This window comes from Lycium ferocissimum, chromosome 9, assembly GCF_029784015.1.
Source record: "Lycium ferocissimum isolate CSIRO_LF1 chromosome 9, AGI_CSIRO_Lferr_CH_V1, whole genome shotgun sequence".
In the NCBI taxonomy this organism is placed as follows: domain Eukaryota; kingdom Viridiplantae; phylum Streptophyta; class Magnoliopsida; order Solanales; family Solanaceae; genus Lycium; species Lycium ferocissimum.
The window spans coordinates 57,367,582-57,386,238 of record NC_081350.1 but is presented as its reverse complement, the minus strand read 5'-3'; the positions used below and the strand labels follow the sequence as shown (position 1 = coordinate 57,386,238).

Here is an 18,657-nt window from a genome sequence, read left to right as displayed (position 1 = left end):
TGCCAATTTGGAAAATTAAAAGCGAAATTTTACTTTTCCCTTTATTTGAACCCAATGCCGATTTTAAATCTTTAAAAAATTAAAATTCTTTATGAAGGATCTTAAATTTTTTTATTAGGAATAGGATATCTAATCCATTTTAAAACCTTATTAAGGGGTTTTATAATTTATAACCAATCTTGGAACTCCTCGTTCCTGTTCAGCATGTTTATTAACATAAAAAGCTATGCATGACCATGGAGATTTTGAAGATCGTACAAGACCTTTTTGTAAAAGAGAAGAAATCTCATTTTTACATAATTCCAAATATTCGGAATTCATTTGACATGGTCTTGCTTTAGTAGGAATATTATTTTCAGAAAAAGATTCTTCATATGGAAGAGTGACAATATGTCTTTTCCTGTCCCAAAAAGCATTAGGATGATCACTACAAATTTGTAGAGAAAACTGATTTTTTATGAACTCAATCTTATCCTGTAATTTAGGATTTTGTAGAATATCTTCAATTTGAAGCGTATAAATTTCTTGTTTAAGAAAATTGATTTGCTGATGTTTATTCATCAGCTTATCTTTGATTTCATTTAAAATCCTTGAAAAAGGTTCGATTATAAACTCGAATTTGATAGGTTTATTATCATAGGTTCCTATAAAACCTTTATCATCCATCCATTGAATAGGAAATAATTTATGGATGAATGGAGTACCCAAAATAACTTGGTTTGAAATATTTTTTACCAATACAATGGTTTCAGGAATACAAACCTTGTCTTGGCAAATATAAGCTTTGGGTAATTTATAAGCAATACCCATTTTTTGGCCACTAGCGACCTTAAACTATGAGTAGTTTTTTTTCAAAATATTTTGAAGGTATTAATCCTTCTTGAATACAACTTAAATATGTGTATAACTTAATATATATACTATATATATGTATATATATGTACTATATACTATATATACTTATATATAGGTATAACTTAATATATATACTATATATACATATATACTATATATATACTTAATATATATACTAAATATATGTATAACTTAATATATATACTATATATATATATTAAGTTATACATATATATGTATAACTTACATATATACTTATATATATGTATAACTTAATATATATAGTATATATACTTATATACTATATATACTAATATATATATATAACTTAATATATATACTATATATATGTATAACTTAATATATATATACTAAATATAGGTATAACTTAATATATATACTTATATATAGTATATACTATATATACTTATATATGCTTAAGTATACTATATAACTTAATATACTTATAAGTATATTCTTAGTATATTTTAGGTATATTCCTAACTTAATAAAAGTAAAAATATGAACACAAGTAAATAGAAGTAAGCTCAATGAGCCATATTTTTATTCATTCTTGGATAACATTTATTTGCAAGTTGTATTTTTTTTAACTTGCAAATAATACATGAGTTGTACAAAAATAGTAGAATAATAAAATCACCAATTTTGAACCATTTCGTTAATTTCCCCACATCATATTCGGTCATGAAAATATCTTCAAAGTCTTCCATTTGGTCCGGTCCACTAGCTATCAAATCTTCGATTTCTTCCTCTTCGCCTTCCTCCGCTTCGAGTTTTGGTTGCGTCGCTCCGATCTAATCCAATCTCGAATGCACACTAGTACTTGCAAGCTAAAGCCGGATAATGAATGTCTATGGTCTCCAATTTGCGCGTCTTCCTTGGCTAAATGCGCTCTCGAAGCCACGGTTGATACTTGAACCGTAAGGATATCTCGAGCCATTCTTGAAAGTACCGGATAGCTTGCCTTGTACTTCTTCCACCATGCTAAGACGTCCACCTCATCCAAGTTGGTTGATATCTACATTTGGGTGCATCAAATAAAAGTTATATTCATCAAAGTTTGCAGAAGAAGAAGTTGGCTGTGAATGTAAAACTTTTAAACCCGACAAGCCCTTTTTGCTACTTTGAGAAGTAGTAGGGCGTGGGCAACGGGTGTTGCACGTTCTTCCAAACTAGAATAATGAGTAAAAACTTTTCTAAACTCATCATCAATAGCGAGTTCGACTTAAAGATGGTTGAGCTCCCGCTTAATTTCTAAAATGTATAAATTTGACTAACCAAATTTTTAGTATAAAACAGCTTTTAAACAAGATTTAAAAGGGAACCCAATATAAATAAAGTTGGGATGGGAAAAAAATACTTCTTAAATTTGATTATCATTTCAAAAATAGCCGCTTGATAACCGGGTTTATGTTTATACTCTTGTAAAACTCTAGCTATTTCCGCTAAGTAGGCTAAAATTCCGGTTACCGTGGGATAAAATTGTCTAGAAAAAGCAAGAGTTGCATTATAAAAATTTTCTAAGAGTTCAATACATTTTTTAACATCTTCCCAATGCATAAAATTTAACCAATCCCGACTATCGCATTATATTTGTTGTGAACTTGTTGTATGGGAATCCTATACTCATATGCTTGTTGTAGCATAATGTAAGTGTAGTTCCACCTAGTCTCAATTTCTACTTGAATTTTCCTAGGTCTAAGGTTATTTTCCACACAAGCATTCTTAAAATCTCTAATTCTTCCCTATTAGCATTACAAAAAAGAAACGCAACAAAGATTTCTAACTTTTTGAAATCGAGAATCATCAAAATGCACAAGACCATCTTTAACAATTAAATTTAAAATGTGACAACTACATCTTACATGAAAAATATTTTTTAAGAGGAGGGTTTATTTCTTTTTTAAAAAAGACCAACCGCCTTTGTATTATTAGAAGCATTATCTAAAGCAATACAAAGTGTTTTTCTATAAATGTTAAAAAATCTCATAATAGTAGACATTGAATCGGCTAAAAATTTCCATCGTGACGACCTTTTCCTTCGTCATATAAAAAAGCTATAATTCTTTTTTGCATAACCCATTGTCATCAACCCAATAACATGTAATAGCAAAAAAATATAAATGGTTAATACTAAGACCCAAATCGGCGGTAAGACAAACATTACAATTTAAAGAATTAAATACGTGGCGCAAATAAAATCTATATTTTTTAAACAAATCTATAACATCGGCTCTACAAGTACTTCTAGAATACCCTCAAATAACGGATTATAACAACGTTGAATGTAAGTAACAAACCCCAAACTCCGAGGGAAAGGAAAATGGTAAACAATCATAAGCTACCATTTTAGCTATTTCTACGCGTTCTTTTTTCTTGTCATACTTAAAATTTCTACCGGTTCGTGGGTCTATCGTCATTTGAATCCCCCCCACATTTGAACCCGTTTTGCTCTCCCCAAGCATCCATATGTTTGGTTCTCATATGAGAATTTAGTGTACCCGTTCCACCATCCTTACACGGTTCATTGCTTAAAACTAAATACTTGTCCACATATGTTACATGTAGGTGATTGGTTTCCCTATTCTTAGTCATAAATTTCCAAATTTTAGCTGTTGGCTTACGAGTTCTAGGCGGTTTGTCTTGTGTATGTGATTGTGCAGGACATGTATCTCCTATGGGATTTTCGGGGGGTTGTGTTTCATCATCATCATTTAAGTCTTCATTAAAAGTGTCGGTAAAATGTTGTTGCATTGCCTCATGACCTAAAAGTGGATTATTTCCACCAACATCAATACCTAAATTAGGTGTTTCTTCCACAAATGTTTCCTCATTAAGCGCACCCCTAACAATACGACTACTACTACCGGCACCACGTCTTAATCTCTTTGACATAATTAAATAGAATTAATTTAAATCACAATCAAATAAATCACAAGAAAATAAATTACAACAAATTAAATTGCGTAAATTAAATTGCTAGAATTAAATTGCGAAAAATAAAGATAGAGTTGGAACGAAGGTACCAAATTGCCGGATTAATTTCCAACAAAGTCAAGGCGGCTAGAATTGCAAATCCACCAAAGCTACTTCGGATTGTTGCAAAATCACCAACTCCACCAACAATATTATAATTGCAAAATTAATAATTGAAAGTTGAAACTATAATAAGACTTTGTGGCTAGTTATTGCAAAATAATTATAATTGAGAGATTGAGATTTGAGAGAAAGATGAAGAAGAGTGAATTGGTGTGAATTAAAATGAAAATGAAGAGAGGGTTTATATAGGGGTGGGGGATGGGTTAAAGAGTTAAAAAAAAAAAATTTGGGGGCCAAAAATTAACAAAATGGCCGTTTGGCAACGGCCATTTTGCAAATGGACCGTTGCCAACGGTCCATTAACGGACATCATGCGGCAACGGACTCTTTCCTTTTTTTATTTTTTTATTTTTTTATTTTCACCGTTAAACCGGTTTAACCGTCCGTTCCGGCTTTTACCGGTTTAACGAGTTCCGGTTCTAAAATAATGGAACCGGACCGGTAAACAATTATACGGTTAACCGGAACCGGTTCTACGGTTCTACGGTTCCAGTTCCGTTCAAGTTAAACCGGTTAGCCCGAACCGGTTGACACCTTTACCTACAGCCCACTTTCAGCAATAACTCAAAATGGCAAACAATCCAATTAGGTGAGTTTTTAAAGGCTTTTGTTTTGTTTACTACACTTTATTAATTCACAGTTTCACACAGAGAAAAAGAGACAGAGAGAGTCAATAGAAAAATACCTAAACACATACTTTATTCATTTTTCTTGAAGAAAAAAAGAGAATAGATTCTGTGACATATCAATTAATTTCAAAGATTAGAAAGATAATTAGCAATAATGTGGAAAGACAATATATAATAATGCCTAAAATGCTTGTAATATTTTTAAGATTTTGAACTGCAGGAAAATTCAAACATGGTTGTTGATTTAAGTAAATAATCTCAAAAACACTATTGTTAGGTTTCTGAGAAAGCTTAAAGAAGATGAGGAAGTAGAGCAAAAATGGCCGAAAATGATTTTTGTTGAGATTTTATGTTTTCCGGGCCGGTTTCGGGCAGGTCGAGTAAGTGGATTTATTTAATTGGGTTAGTTTAAAATTGGACCAGTAATAAAATGCCATGTGGAATTTAACTTTTTTTTTAATTTTTAAATTCAATGTTAACCGTTAGTCAAATGGCATAAGTGAGTCACAAAGATAAGCTGAGAGTATTTTTAACAAAATAGGTAGATGAAGGGTATTTTTAGATCTTTTCCAATAGCCCATGGACATTTTTGGCCCTTTTCCGTATACAATACTCCCTCATGTTAAAAAAGGGCAACTTACATAAATAACTACCTTTTAGGACCAATTAACCTTCCGTAGCTACCTTTTTCATATTTACAATTCGTAGCTACCATTAGACATTTTCGCTGTATTTGATTGTATTTGAATACACTGTTCAGTTGTATCCAACCTTATTTGATGTCACATGTATTTGAATGTATTCGAGCTGCTGCGAAGTTGAATGTATTCACTGTATTTGAATGTAGTTCAACAAAATTTCAAAATGCATCGTGTACATTCAAAATACATATGAAGCCAAATACATTCAGATACAAGACAACAAGCAAAAATACATTCAAATACAAGACAAGAAGCCAAATACATATGAGGTACAAGACATATATGAGCCAAATACATATGAGATACAAGACATATGAGCCAAATACATATGAGATACATATGACGAAATACACTCAGATACACTCAAATACATTCAGATATGAGATATAAAGGAGAAGAAGCCATGGATTCTGGCTAAACGAGATACATTTTAACGGGGTGAATAAAATCAAAACCGGTCGGATCTCCGGCGAAATACAAAATACCACTGTATTTACACCAAAAAATGAAGAATACATTGAAATCCTTTTAAAAAATACACTCTATGTAAACTAAAAAAAATAGAGAATACAGTTAAATCAGGTCGGATCTCCGACGAAAATACAAAATACACTTTAGATGTGAAATGGGACGGAAAGACGGAGTTAGACTTGGTGAACGAGTTGAGATCATTGAATCTGAGGTGTCGAATCTCCGATTGTGGATCTGAGCGGCGGGATGTGGTGGTGAACAAGTTGAGGTCATTGAATCTGAGCCGTCGGATCTCCGGTTGTGGATCTGAGCGGCGGGATGTGGTGGTTGCTTGTGGTTCGTGGAGCTCCGGTTGCTCGTAGGAAGAGAGATCCGGCATTCATGTGAAGGAGAGGGAGAGGAGAGAAGTGTTGTTGTCGTGGTTCGTCGCCGGAGCTCCGGCAGTGGGACGGCGGCGGTTGTGTTAGTGAATAGGAAGGAGAGAGAAATTTTTTTAGGGTTTGGAGAAGATGAAAAATCTGAAATCTGTAATGAGGGAAAATAGAGAGAGGTATATGTATTTTGGTATAGCTATCAATGGTAATTTAGAAAATTAATTTAACTACTAAATATAAATAAATCAAAAGGTAGTTATTATCAATAATTACCTCTAAGAAGAAACTACACCGATTAATTTTTCTTAAAAAAAAAGTGGCCGCTTAAGCTTTATTTTTTGGTTAAAAAAGAGTGTCCACTTACCAAATCAAGAAAGAATTAATCTTAGTTTTCCAGATTTGTCCTTATTAAGTGTCAAGTGACCAACTTCCAATATCTCTTTAATTAAGGGCATTTTAGTCAAATTACCTATTTTTCTTAAAAGTTAGTATTTCCTTAAGGGGTGTGCAAATGGCTAAGTGGATGTTCTTTTTGAACCGGATGGAGTATAATATTTGTACTTATTGATGAAATAATGCATAAGTAATTGCACACACAAGTCTGTCCTTGCGCACTAAGAGCCATGACTAACCACCATGAGCCATGATCAGCAAATCGATGAAAATACTACGTATCGTAATTATACTTTTATATTATGAAATTACATATTCCAAGGGAATGAGTGCAAATTAATAAGTTAAATAAACAATTATTTGATATCTAAACAGCGAACAAACAAGAGAGATCTTTGACAGATGGGGAACTAAATATAATAAATCAATAAACTTCCTTATTCAAGCTCTAAATTAGAATTATTAGTACTATACTACTAATAATTACTATTATTATTATTATTATTATTACTATTACTTTTTTGGGGATGATATCGGATCAAATTAAAAGTACTTGAGATATACATTCCCCGCATCCATCAGTTGACATTGTACGTGCTGAAAATTATAGGTTTGCTCCATCGTCTTTCACGAATTTGATTTTAACTTAGCATTTACTAAAACATTTATGTCTTACGAGTAACACGACATAAGTTCGGTACGCTAGAGGGTGACAAGGGAGCACTAGTTTTATTGACTCTAATCCCGCATTCTTCCTAGCAACCTAGTCAATGTGAAAGAACCCGAACGAGAGCCTTCTGTGCTTTCGTGTGCAAATAGAGGAGTTGCCTTGCGGGCTTGCGGCCTAATTTTCTTGTGCACCCGAGCTTAATTCATTTTCTTGTTTTTTACTAGCTCATTAGAAGAACAATTCTTTATAAAATAGAAAATAAAAACTCTTCCTGATAATGAGAAACACTCCATTTTTTAAAATATTCACCAGTTTTTTCCAACAAAGAAAAGGGAATTGAGCTTGGCACACGTATTCGAAATTATTGCAAGAAAAGTTATGCATGCATGAGTTGACTTTCTATTCTGTTTCATTGGGAGATGGTGTTCGCTAAATCCTTCAAAAATATTCCTAAGCTCTGTTTCCCATTAAGAAATCCCAATATTCTTTCTAGTTTCTTCTCTCGACAAACTGTCACCAACTGAAATTATTTTTGCAAATGATTCTTTGCTCCTGGTACGTACTATTATTAATTTCCTATAATACAAGCTACCACCCCAACAGTATATAAAGGACATCCCATCTCAGTTCTCACACTTCCATAACACACTTTCCTTCTCTCCAATATCAAAACTCACTTCATTATCCTCCTTTTGTCTAAAATTCATAGCTAATGGCTGCTAAAACAAGAAGTCTTCTTTTCCGCATTCTTTGGCAGCTGCCTTTGCTTCTGCTACTATCATGTCACCCCAATTTGGCTTATGCTGCAGGTGGCAAGTGGGATCTACTTATGTCGAACATTGGCATTTCAGCCATGCACATGCAACTCCTCAACAACGACCGAGTCATCATGTATGACCGTACTGACTTTGGCGCATCCAATATCTCATTGCCTAATGGCAAATGTCGCAACAACCCTAATGACCTCGCCTTGAAAGTCGATTGCACTGCCCACTCTGTTGAATACGACGTTTCCACCAATTCTATACGACCCCTCATGGTCCAAACTGACGTGTGGTGCTCCTCTGGCTCTGCCACGTCCGACGGGACTTTGGTCCAAACTGGTGGCTTCAACGACGGTAAACATATGGTGAGAGTATTCAAACCGTGCAGCACTTGTGATTGGCAGGAAATGGGAGCTGGCCTAATTCAAAGTCGATGGTATTCCACCAACCATCTTCTTCCTGATGGAAGGCAAATTATCATCGGCGGTCGTGACGCTTTTAACTACGAGTTTTATCCCAAGACTGCTTCAACCAACAATGTATTTAGCCTACCCTTTCTTCAGCAGACTAATGATCTAAGACAAGAGAACAATATTTACCCGTTTGTTTTTCTTAATGTGGACGGAAATCTGTTCATTTTCGCCAATGACCGAGCTATCTTGTTTGATTACACGACAAACTCGATAGTCAAGACATACCCACAAATACCTGGTGGCAACCCAAGAAATTATCCAAGTACAGGTTCTGCAGTTCTTCTTCCGTTAAAGAACTTGCGGGCACAAATGCTTCAAGCTGAGGTTTTGGTGTGTGGTGGAGCACCAAGAGGCTCATACCTCAGAGCAACAAGAGGTGACTTTTGTCGGTGCATTAAACACGTGTGGGCGGATTACAATCACAGACCCGAATCCACAGTGGACGATGGAGACAATGCCACTGGCTCGAACAATGGGAGACATGGTAATTCTACCAAATGGTAATTACGTGATGATTGTCAATGGAGCAGCAGCGGGAACAGCCGGATGGCAAATTGCTAGGAACCCAGTCTTGAGTTCGGTGATTTACCGACCCGATAACCCATCTGGTTCTAGATTCGAGGTACAAAACCCAAATGCAATACCAAGAATGTACCACTCGACAGCGGTTTTACTTAGAGATGGACGAGTTATTGTTGGGGGTAGTAATCCGAATGAGCTTTACAATTTTACAGGAGTACTTTTTCCAACAGATTTAAGCTTGGAGGCATTTTCTCCATCCTACTTGGATCTGAAATCTGCTAATTCCCGACCACATATCATTTCTCCCGCTTCTCATAGTAAAATCAGATACGGGCAACCTGTTAACATTCAATTTACTGTTTCCGGGTTACTAAACACAGATTTGGTCAAAGTGACAATGGTTGCACCTGGATTTAACACACATTCAAATACTATGAATCAAAGAATGCTAGTGCTTTCAAGTGGAAAGGTGAGAAGGATTGGAAGGTTTACTTACCAAATCAATTCAATCTTCCCGAATTCGGGTAAATTAGCACCACCCGGTTACTATATGTTATTTGTGGTTCATCAGGACATACCAAGTGAAGGAATTTGGGTCAAGGTCCAATAATTTGGATTTTTGATTTTGAAATAAGTTGTTGTAATCATGGTAGTATTCTATTTGATTGTTCTGTATTGAAGAAATTGCAATAATAAATCACTTGTTACCTTGTTTAATTTCCTCATTATCTTATATTAATAGTTTTCTTTTCTTGAACATATGTCAATGATTTGCAAATTTAAGAGGGAATGATAATGTGCCTATGTGATGCCTTAAACTGGTGAGAAAATCACTATAATATAACTAAATTGTTTCATATAAAACTTCACAAGTTGTTGCATAATTGCAATTAGAAATTAGGAATTAGATTGGACCAAATATGCTCTTATAAAGTATGCATATAGTCCAAATATGCCCTTAGTAGTCTTCTGTTAAGTTTTGTGTGAAATTAGGACATTTTTAGCCCAACCAAGTAACGACATGGGCATTGTTGGACCAAACTATTGACGGAGGCCGAAATTGATGAATTTTGCATACTTTAAGGGCATTTTTAACCCTTTTCCGCTATCAATTTAATGTAACATTTCCCCTATTCTGAACTCAAAATCTATTTTACTTTGCGAGTGTAGGTGGAGTTGATAACATATACTCCCTAATTCTAACTGCGTAAACTGAACAGAGAAATGTTACCAGATATATCCAGATTGCTACTGGATTTTCAATAAAATCAAGGCAACCTGCAGGATACAATAACAGTAACAAGCTTAGATAGCTTGTAGCATATGATACAATATTTATTAGATGCAGTACGTTGGAACATTGGTGGGACGATATACAAATGGTCTGACTGTGTGTGAATATCCTGAAGGATGATTGTAGCTGAACTTCACCCCCGAGTTGCTATCTCCCAGGCGTGTGCAGTGCTCGTGGAAGCTACTGATAGGTCTCGCTAGGCACGCATCCCAACGATCGCTCTCAGGCATTGTCTCGGCCACTCTATATATCCCCTTTGAATCTGTGAATGCCTGATAATTCAAAACTTCCCCAGATTTCGTTATGCAAAGAACAGCAACCTCTGCACCTGCAAGAAGGAAATAAGATAACCGCCTTAAGATACGGTATACGTGTATCCCTAGCACCAAAATTAGAATAGGATAGTCTTGCATCCAGCATCAACAGTTGAAAAAGATACTTTGTGACAAAAAGAGTGCAAACACTTTTTGATAATGAAAAGATTTATAAAAATTTTGTTCTATGCCTTCGTTGTGTAAGGATCTTGATACCAGCAGGATGTCTGCAGAGACATCTTCTCTCATAAAATAAAGGCACAATGAAGCATCTATTTTGATGAGCTAACATTGGGCAGCCCGGTGCACTATGCTCCCGCTATGCGCGGGTTCCAGGGAAGAGTCAGACCACAAGCGTCTATGATGAGCTAACATTGAAGCATTTAAAAGTAAATCATGTAGAGTACTTAATGCTTGGACTTTATCCCATACAAGTCCAATAAAGATTTTTTCTTTTGTCGCAGCCTTAAGTTTTGATTGATCTTTAGTTTGACCTTAAACCTGCCAGAGTACAAACCAGAGCATATTCTAGGAAAAAGGAAAATGAAGTGTCTGGAACAAAAAGCGGGAAGGAGGATAGCAAAACAAGAACCTACAATCTAACATTCCCTTAAAGAAAAACACCCAGCAACTGCTCAACACTGTATTCCGTATAACAATAGATGGTTAGGAAAAAGGAAGGAGCTTAAAAGGTGATAGACAGTGGGCGTGTTACCCTTCTCACCATCATCAGTGGAACGACCAAACCATCATGGTATCCATGACTAAAATTGACACCGTGGAAAAATCCAGTCATGCGTTTTTGTTGAGATTGCTCTCTACTCTTTGATATACAGTCAGACCTCTCTATAACAACATTTCACTATAAGGGCCAAAGAAATTTTGGAACTGATTTTTCATGTTATGTTACATATATTATATGTTCTCTATAACAACCTTTCGCTATAATAAGCAAAATATCCGGACCAACGACGCTGTCATAGAGAATTTTTGGCTGTATTAAGAAAAATAATGTGGAAACTCTCGATAGACTTTTGGAGTTGGTTAAGAATTGAAGCCTAATATGAATGAATCATAGATCAAATTTCCAGACTTCCTATGACAATCTTTTGGCACCTTTTTTCTATAAGCCCCAATATCATAGGCAAATACCAAACAATAAAAGCATATGACATAGCAAAGCTTATAATCAATGAAGAGTCAAGTCATGAACTAAACAAGGCAGAATAGCCAACAGAAGCATAGCAGGTAGCAGGAAGACTGAAGTAGAGAATTACTGTGCATTAGGCATCTACTGGTGCAATAAGATTCTCTTAATTTCTTTCTTATGGATAAGATTAAGGGTGATGTTGAACATGCGCAAGGATGGTGTTCGCAAGTGCAATTGTGTAGTACCCGAATACACATGCCAAGATTTATCATTGTGCTTCCAAGCCCATTAGCCTTTACAAATTCAACAGAACTATACAGTGGTAGAGATTTTAATCTATATAATTTCCAGGAAAACGGAGATAGATCCGTGGTGTAATTGGTACATAATAACTTTTTTCCCAGGACCACACAGAGTATATAGGGATGCTTAGCCTATATTTCTATGTAAGTGTGTACGGAAGGAGAGGAAACAGAAGGCATTATTCAGTCCTATTCAAAATTTCAGGAATTTGGTTTACTTTCTGCTGCATTTTAAACATCAAATATCAAATAAAACAAATAGCCCGTCAGGGTTCAAATCTTTTATTGGTTAGCAAAGCATAACAGTTTGCTTCTAAAAGATCCTTAACAATTTCACATTAGGATTTCCCAAGGTAAGTTGATTTCTATCATTAAGTGCACCATTTACTAGATGTCCAATGAATCTTCTTAATGATTTTTTTGTTGCATTTATTTTCTAATCAGTTACCTGCTCGTCCCACCATCCCAAAATACTTGTCACGTTTCATTTCTCGAGAGTCAATTTGACTAATTTTTGGAGCTACATTGGATTAGATTAATTTAATATTTTAAAATTAAAACTCAGATATCCGAAAACTATACGAAAAGTGCTATAAATTGCAGTTCTTCTCATATCGATATGGTGAAAAAATACATCTTAAAATGTTGGTCAAAGTTCATATAGTTTGAATCCTGAGAAGCGAAAAGTGATAAGTATTTTGGGACGAAGGAGTAATAAGAATATTTTGGGATGGAAGGAGTAATAAGAACTCAATGATTAGGATATCCGATGCTTTACCTTACTTGTAACTAGGTTCATGAACATTCTGCCTTGGTTTAATCCTAAACAGGAAGAATTCATCTCCTTTTAACCAACCAACATAGAAATAAAAAGAGTAATAAAGAAAGAAATAAGAGTTAATGGTCAAAAACACACCTGAACTATCACTTTTCGCGAGTTTCACACCCCAACTATCAGTAGTTCCCTTTTATTACCTCAATTATCACCATCTATGTATTAAAACACAATTCGAAGCTGCTTAGGCCAACTATCAGTTGTTACCTTTTACTACCTGAATTATCACGTAAGTGTGCTTTAATACACAGAAGGCGATAGTTAAGGTAGGAAAAAGGAACAACTGATAGTTAGGTAGTGAAAGTCGTGAAAAAGTGATAGTTCAGGTGTGTTTTTGACCATTATCTCTAGAAATAAAGTTTGGAACTTTAGTTGATGCATAGGGTACAATCACCCCTATCTTTGAGAGCACTAAGCAGGCCAGTTTCTCTGAAACTATCACTAAGCATCCAGCATAAACATAACAATCATTTAATCAAGCAAAATAAATACCCCACAAGATTCTAAACACTGCAATCCATAAAATTAGTAAAACTCTTAAACAAAAACACCAGAAGAGTAGCAAGATTAGCTAGTAAGAAAAAATGAAACAAAGCTAAAATCAATCAAATAAGGATAAAGGGTAAAGAAAGAACCTTGTAGAACATGATCTTCAGGACCAACAGAAGAATCACCACAAACATCACAAACAACTCTTCCATGAATGTCACCAGTCCAAGCTCTAACACCTTGTAAGGTCAAATTTGTAATTACAATCTGGTAAAGTACCATTAATAATACCTTTCTCCAACTTGACTCCATTGTTTTTTTTTTTTTTTTTCTTGCAAAAAACAAGATTTCATTAAGACAAAAGAATTGGACCGGTGAAGTGTTTTAATAAGGTAGTTGAGAGATGGTTGGACCGGTACTTGAACCCGGTTCGCGCTCAACTCATTTGTTTCGTCGGTGACTCGGTACTGTTGGAGTATAAGGAATTTTCTATGACTAGACAAATCTCTTAAAATAGGAGGGCTATGCAGGGTGTGTGTGCATAATTTAATAAAGTTCGAATTACATTAAAATTTAGGTGTTGTTGGGTGCTGGTTAGGATGGGGTAATTTATGTATTAAAACTTGCATAACTAATACTATTATGTTTGATAGTTTTTGGTTGTTTTGTATAAAATTCAACACATCAAGTACGGTATTTATAAAATTAAAAAAATTAAATACCACGATTGTGTAGATATTAAGTACGATATTCAATTTTCGATCCACATCAAGTACAATATTTAATTTTGAATTTATTTGATTTTTCGATTCTGAAAAATTGTCATTCAATCTGAATCAAACAACTTTAGTTTGGTTAGATTTTTTTTCTTAATTTTCTTTTTCAGCTGATTTTCGATGTAAATACATTAATGAGTTTCTAAAACTTCTTCTACAATTTGTTATTGAACTAACATATATTTTGTGAAATGGTTGTAATTTGGAGATAACTAGTAATTGAGTTTAATTTTTTTTTTCAGGCTTAATTTTTCTGTTTCTTTTTATTTATTTATTATTATGTATACCATATGGCATTACCACTTACTATACTTTGTAAAGTTTGCTTGTTGCTCCTCCACAAATAAAGCGTTGGATACTATTGCTTGCATCACTATTGTAGATAGATGGAGAATAGCATGGATCATCATATAGATTGATCCTTGACTAGTTTATTGTAACGACTCGACCGGTCGTTTTGAGTTCTAGAATCCCTCTTTCGTATTTGAGACTTCTTGTATGTTCATTTGGTATGACTTGTGGCTATGGGTTGTACGGGTCCCAAGGGGCTCGAGAGTGTTTTGGAGCACTTGAACGTGAGCTAGTGCCTAAAGTGCTTAAAGTGGACCAAAATCAACATTTTGAGTGAATGGATTAGATTTATGGTTTGAAGGTTCTTATAGGTTCATATGATAATTAAAACTTGTTTGGATGATTAGGTTAAGACCAAAGGAGTTCGTGTGTGGTTTGGATTGCAAAAAACAGCTTAGACCATGCAAATTTATTTTACTGATGTTAGTGCAATCCTTTGCGTTCGCGAAGGCTAGGGCAGTCATTGCGAAGAAGGATGAGTTTGGTACGCACGGTTGTGAGGTCATTGACCGCAATCGTGGAGGATCCACGTCTTGTTGCTCTTCATGATCATGAGCAATCATGTCGTGATCACGAAGAGAAATAGTGGCAGATATAAAATTTAAATCTCGGAAGTTTTATTGCATTTCAAGGCTTTAAGGGATTTTGAAACTCGGCCTTGATGATTTTCAGTAGAGCTTTTGCCATTTTAAGTTGGGGCAAGCTTTTTAACTTGATTTTGGTTATTATATTCATATTACCATGAGATTTATATGCTATATACATGTTTTTGAAGAGTAAATTTGAATTCAAACTCTAGGTTAAAAGTCTATAAATTGAGGGTTTAACTATCGATTAATTAGAGGTTGGATTGAGCTGAAATTTTAGATTTGGAACCTATAAGGAATGGGTAACTCAATTTTGGAATCAATTTCAGATTTTGACCCTGGGGCTAGATTTGACTTTGGTTGACTTTTGTTTGGATTCTTAAATTATGCAATATGTGTGTCGAAGGACTCATTTAACCTCGTAGAGTAATCTTTTGAATAGATTGGACTGATTTGATGAATTCTGAATGCGGTAGAAATATTGAGAGGATTAAAGCTTCGCTTTGACCGAGGTAAGTCAAGACTTTGACTTCAATGGCGGATTTTTCTTAATTAATTAATAATTGTGATGTACTGTGGGTACGTGGGTGGCGTACAGGCGAGGTGACAAGCGTTTTTGTGGGCACCGAGTGACATATCGGGGTAATTTGTTTAATATGCCTTACTTGATTGATTTGACTGATTATTTATTTGATTGAGCAATTCCATAATAGAGGATTTTATGAGCCTTGTTAGATTACATTTCGATCAATGCACATGTAGATGACATGTTAGGCTATTGATCATGGCTTGTTTATATTCCATACGATTGCATATTAAATTTTGATTTTATCATGATATGCCTGTTGAGTTTATCCGTGCTGATTACTTGATATGCACGTGGAATTCGCCTGTGCTGATTCTTTATATGCACGTTGAGTTTGTCCGTGCCACTTACTTGATATGCATGTGGAGTTTGTCAGTGCGGCGTGTAGACAACGCGGTTGTCCGCCATGGATCACTGATTTTGGACACCCCTAATTGAGCAGTGTGCGCGTGCTTGTGTTGAAGGTACTGGTACTTGATATTGAGATTCAACACCATGTGCATTAATTCATCGATTCATATCATATGCATATCATTACATACGTTGTTTGTGTGCATTAGATACATGCATCAAGGTATTTGGATTGTTGAAATAGGGTGCATTTCTTCACATCCTCTATCTGTGCATATTACTTTCATATGCAATATCTGTGCATAAATTACTACAGTGATGTGGTTGATTACTAGAACTACTACTACCTTTATCTGTTGAAATCATATTAACTGCACAAGTGGACAATGAGTATTTTTCGGCAAACCCTCGCCACTACTTTGTTGAGTCGGTCGATAATAATTACTGAGTATGTGTTGATTTTGTACTCTCATGCTATACTTGTTGCATTGATGTGCGTAGGTATGAGTTTGGGCGGTTACAGAGTTTGTGGCAAACAATTATAAATTTAAAAGTATTTTTGTTCAGAAAAGGAGAACGACAGATACGGAGTAAAGAGGAAGTTAGGAATTCTGTTTTGGAACAAATATTTTGAGAATTAGAAAAAAAAATATTAAAACTAATATAGTAAAATACTTGGTCAAACCAAAAATTCTTATAAGCTGAAAAGTCATAAGTTGAAGATAATCAGCTTAGGACTTTTGACTGAATTTGGCTTATAAATATTTTGGTGTTTACCAAACATAAATAAGCTAAAAAGTGTTTATAAACTAGTTTGACCAACTTATAAGCTTAGTCAAACACCCTCTAAGCATTAAGAGGAAAAAGTGATGAGATTTAATTATGAAAAAGTTACCTCATGTTAAAGTATTAGGTTCCTAAAACAATGGTTGTTCAGAGCAATAAGCGCTTCGTATATAGTTAAACTAGATGGCCTATGCCCGTGCTGCGCACGGGCCCAACATTTCGGATTATAGTGTATCTATGTAGTTGTAGTTGTATATATATATATATATATATATATATATATATATATATATATATATATATATATATATATATATATATATATATATATATATATATACTATGTTCAAAATACGATAATATAATATTGTAGTTTGTGCTCCGTATCTAAGACTTTATTTTATTCGTGTTTGCTACGAAAATTTATTAATACTTTTTAAAAGAGAAGGTTTGTTTAAAAGAAAATTATTTTCTTCTCTTTGAGATAAAATAATAGCAATATTTAAGCATCGGTTGATACTTTCAATTTTAATTCGATTAATTTAAAAGTGTAAAATACTTATTATTTTTTATCAAATTTTGATTTGGATAATTCTAATTCAAATTATTAAATTAATTTTACATGTTTGAAACGAAATAAAGTAGAAATTAATTTTTTATTTAAACGAAGAAATGCTATTTTTTAATTTTTTGTAAATATTCTCGGTTTAACTCATTTTACTTGTCATGTTGTCTTTTGCATGGTTTTTTAAGGAAACGCGAATTAGAATTATAATTTGACTAATTTATCTTATTCATTATTTGATCTTCATTTGATATTAATCTCTTTTCACATTTATTAGAGTAAGAATAAAAATAAAAAAAAAGTAATTAAATTGTATGTTATTTTTTAAATATATATATTTTAAGTATATTTATTTTAGTAAACATAATAAATATAATAAAGCATTTCTATCTACTTTTTAGAAGAGTTGGTAATATAAAGGATTTTTTTTACTCTTAAGTAAAAAAATAGGACCGAATACGGATGGCGATGTTGCCTCTATAACCGGCTCTTCTATACAGTAGTAATAGTAAAGTAATACATATAATTTTTTTTATCAAAATTTGATTTGGATAATTCTAATTCAAATTATTATATTAATTTTATATGTTTAAGATGAAACGAAGTAGAAATTTGATTTTCTATTTAAATTAAGAATTTCTATTTTTTATTTTTTAGTAAATATTTTTTGTTTAACTCATTTTACTTGTCATGTTGTTTTTTACATGTTTTTTAAGGAAACGTCAATTAGAATTAGAATTTCACTAATTTACCTTATTAATTATTTGATCTCTATTTAATATTATTTTTTCTTTTATGACATTAATCTCTTTTCACATTTATTAGAGTAAGGAAAAATGAAAAAGTAAATAAATTCTATCTTATTTTAATATATAAGTATTTTAAGTATGTTGCTGTACAATAATTTCATGTGCTCCCACTAATGGTTTGATACGCATGTGGCAATGAATCCATCATTATTGATTTAATTGTTTGATTTTCTAAGCACTTTTTTTTAACATTGTTTGTTTTTTCAATATGGGATTCATTTTTTTTTTTAATATTAGTTGTTGTTTAATATATATGGGGCCCACATTTTTTTCCGAAGAGTTTGGATGTGGTGGGTTCCACTTTTTTTTTTTTTTTTTTTTTTTTAATACTGGTTGGTGTTTAATATGGGGCCATGAAGAACTTCTATTTTTAAATTTTTAGTAAATATTTTTCGTTTAACTCATTTTATTGTGCTCGTATCTAAAACTTTATTATATTAGTGTTTGCTAAGAATACAAAGTCTGAACTTTTTTTTGACATTGTTTATTT

General features: G+C 33.5%; 1 protein-coding gene and 1 pseudogene across 1 annotated transcript; one reads left to right on the top strand and one right to left on the bottom strand.

The window, feature by feature from the left end:
• Positions 1–7,925: 7,925 nt before the first annotated feature.
• LOC132029403 (aldehyde oxidase GLOX1-like) lies at positions 7,926–9,691 on the top strand (annotated as a pseudogene).
• Positions 9,692–10,197: 506 nt separating this feature from the next.
• LOC132031359 (uncharacterized) lies at positions 10,198–13,828 on the bottom strand. The gene is made up of 2 exons (XM_059421289.1): positions 13,503–13,828; positions 10,198–10,594 (listed from the first exon to the last, which is right to left on the bottom strand). Exons 1-2 carry the CDS (start codon positions 13,666–13,668, stop codon positions 10,311–10,313), a joined length of 450 nt encoding a protein of 149 aa, XP_059277272.1. The 5' UTR covers positions 13,669–13,828; the 3' UTR covers positions 10,198–10,310.
• Between the last annotated feature and the right edge of the window lie 4,829 nt (positions 13,829–18,657).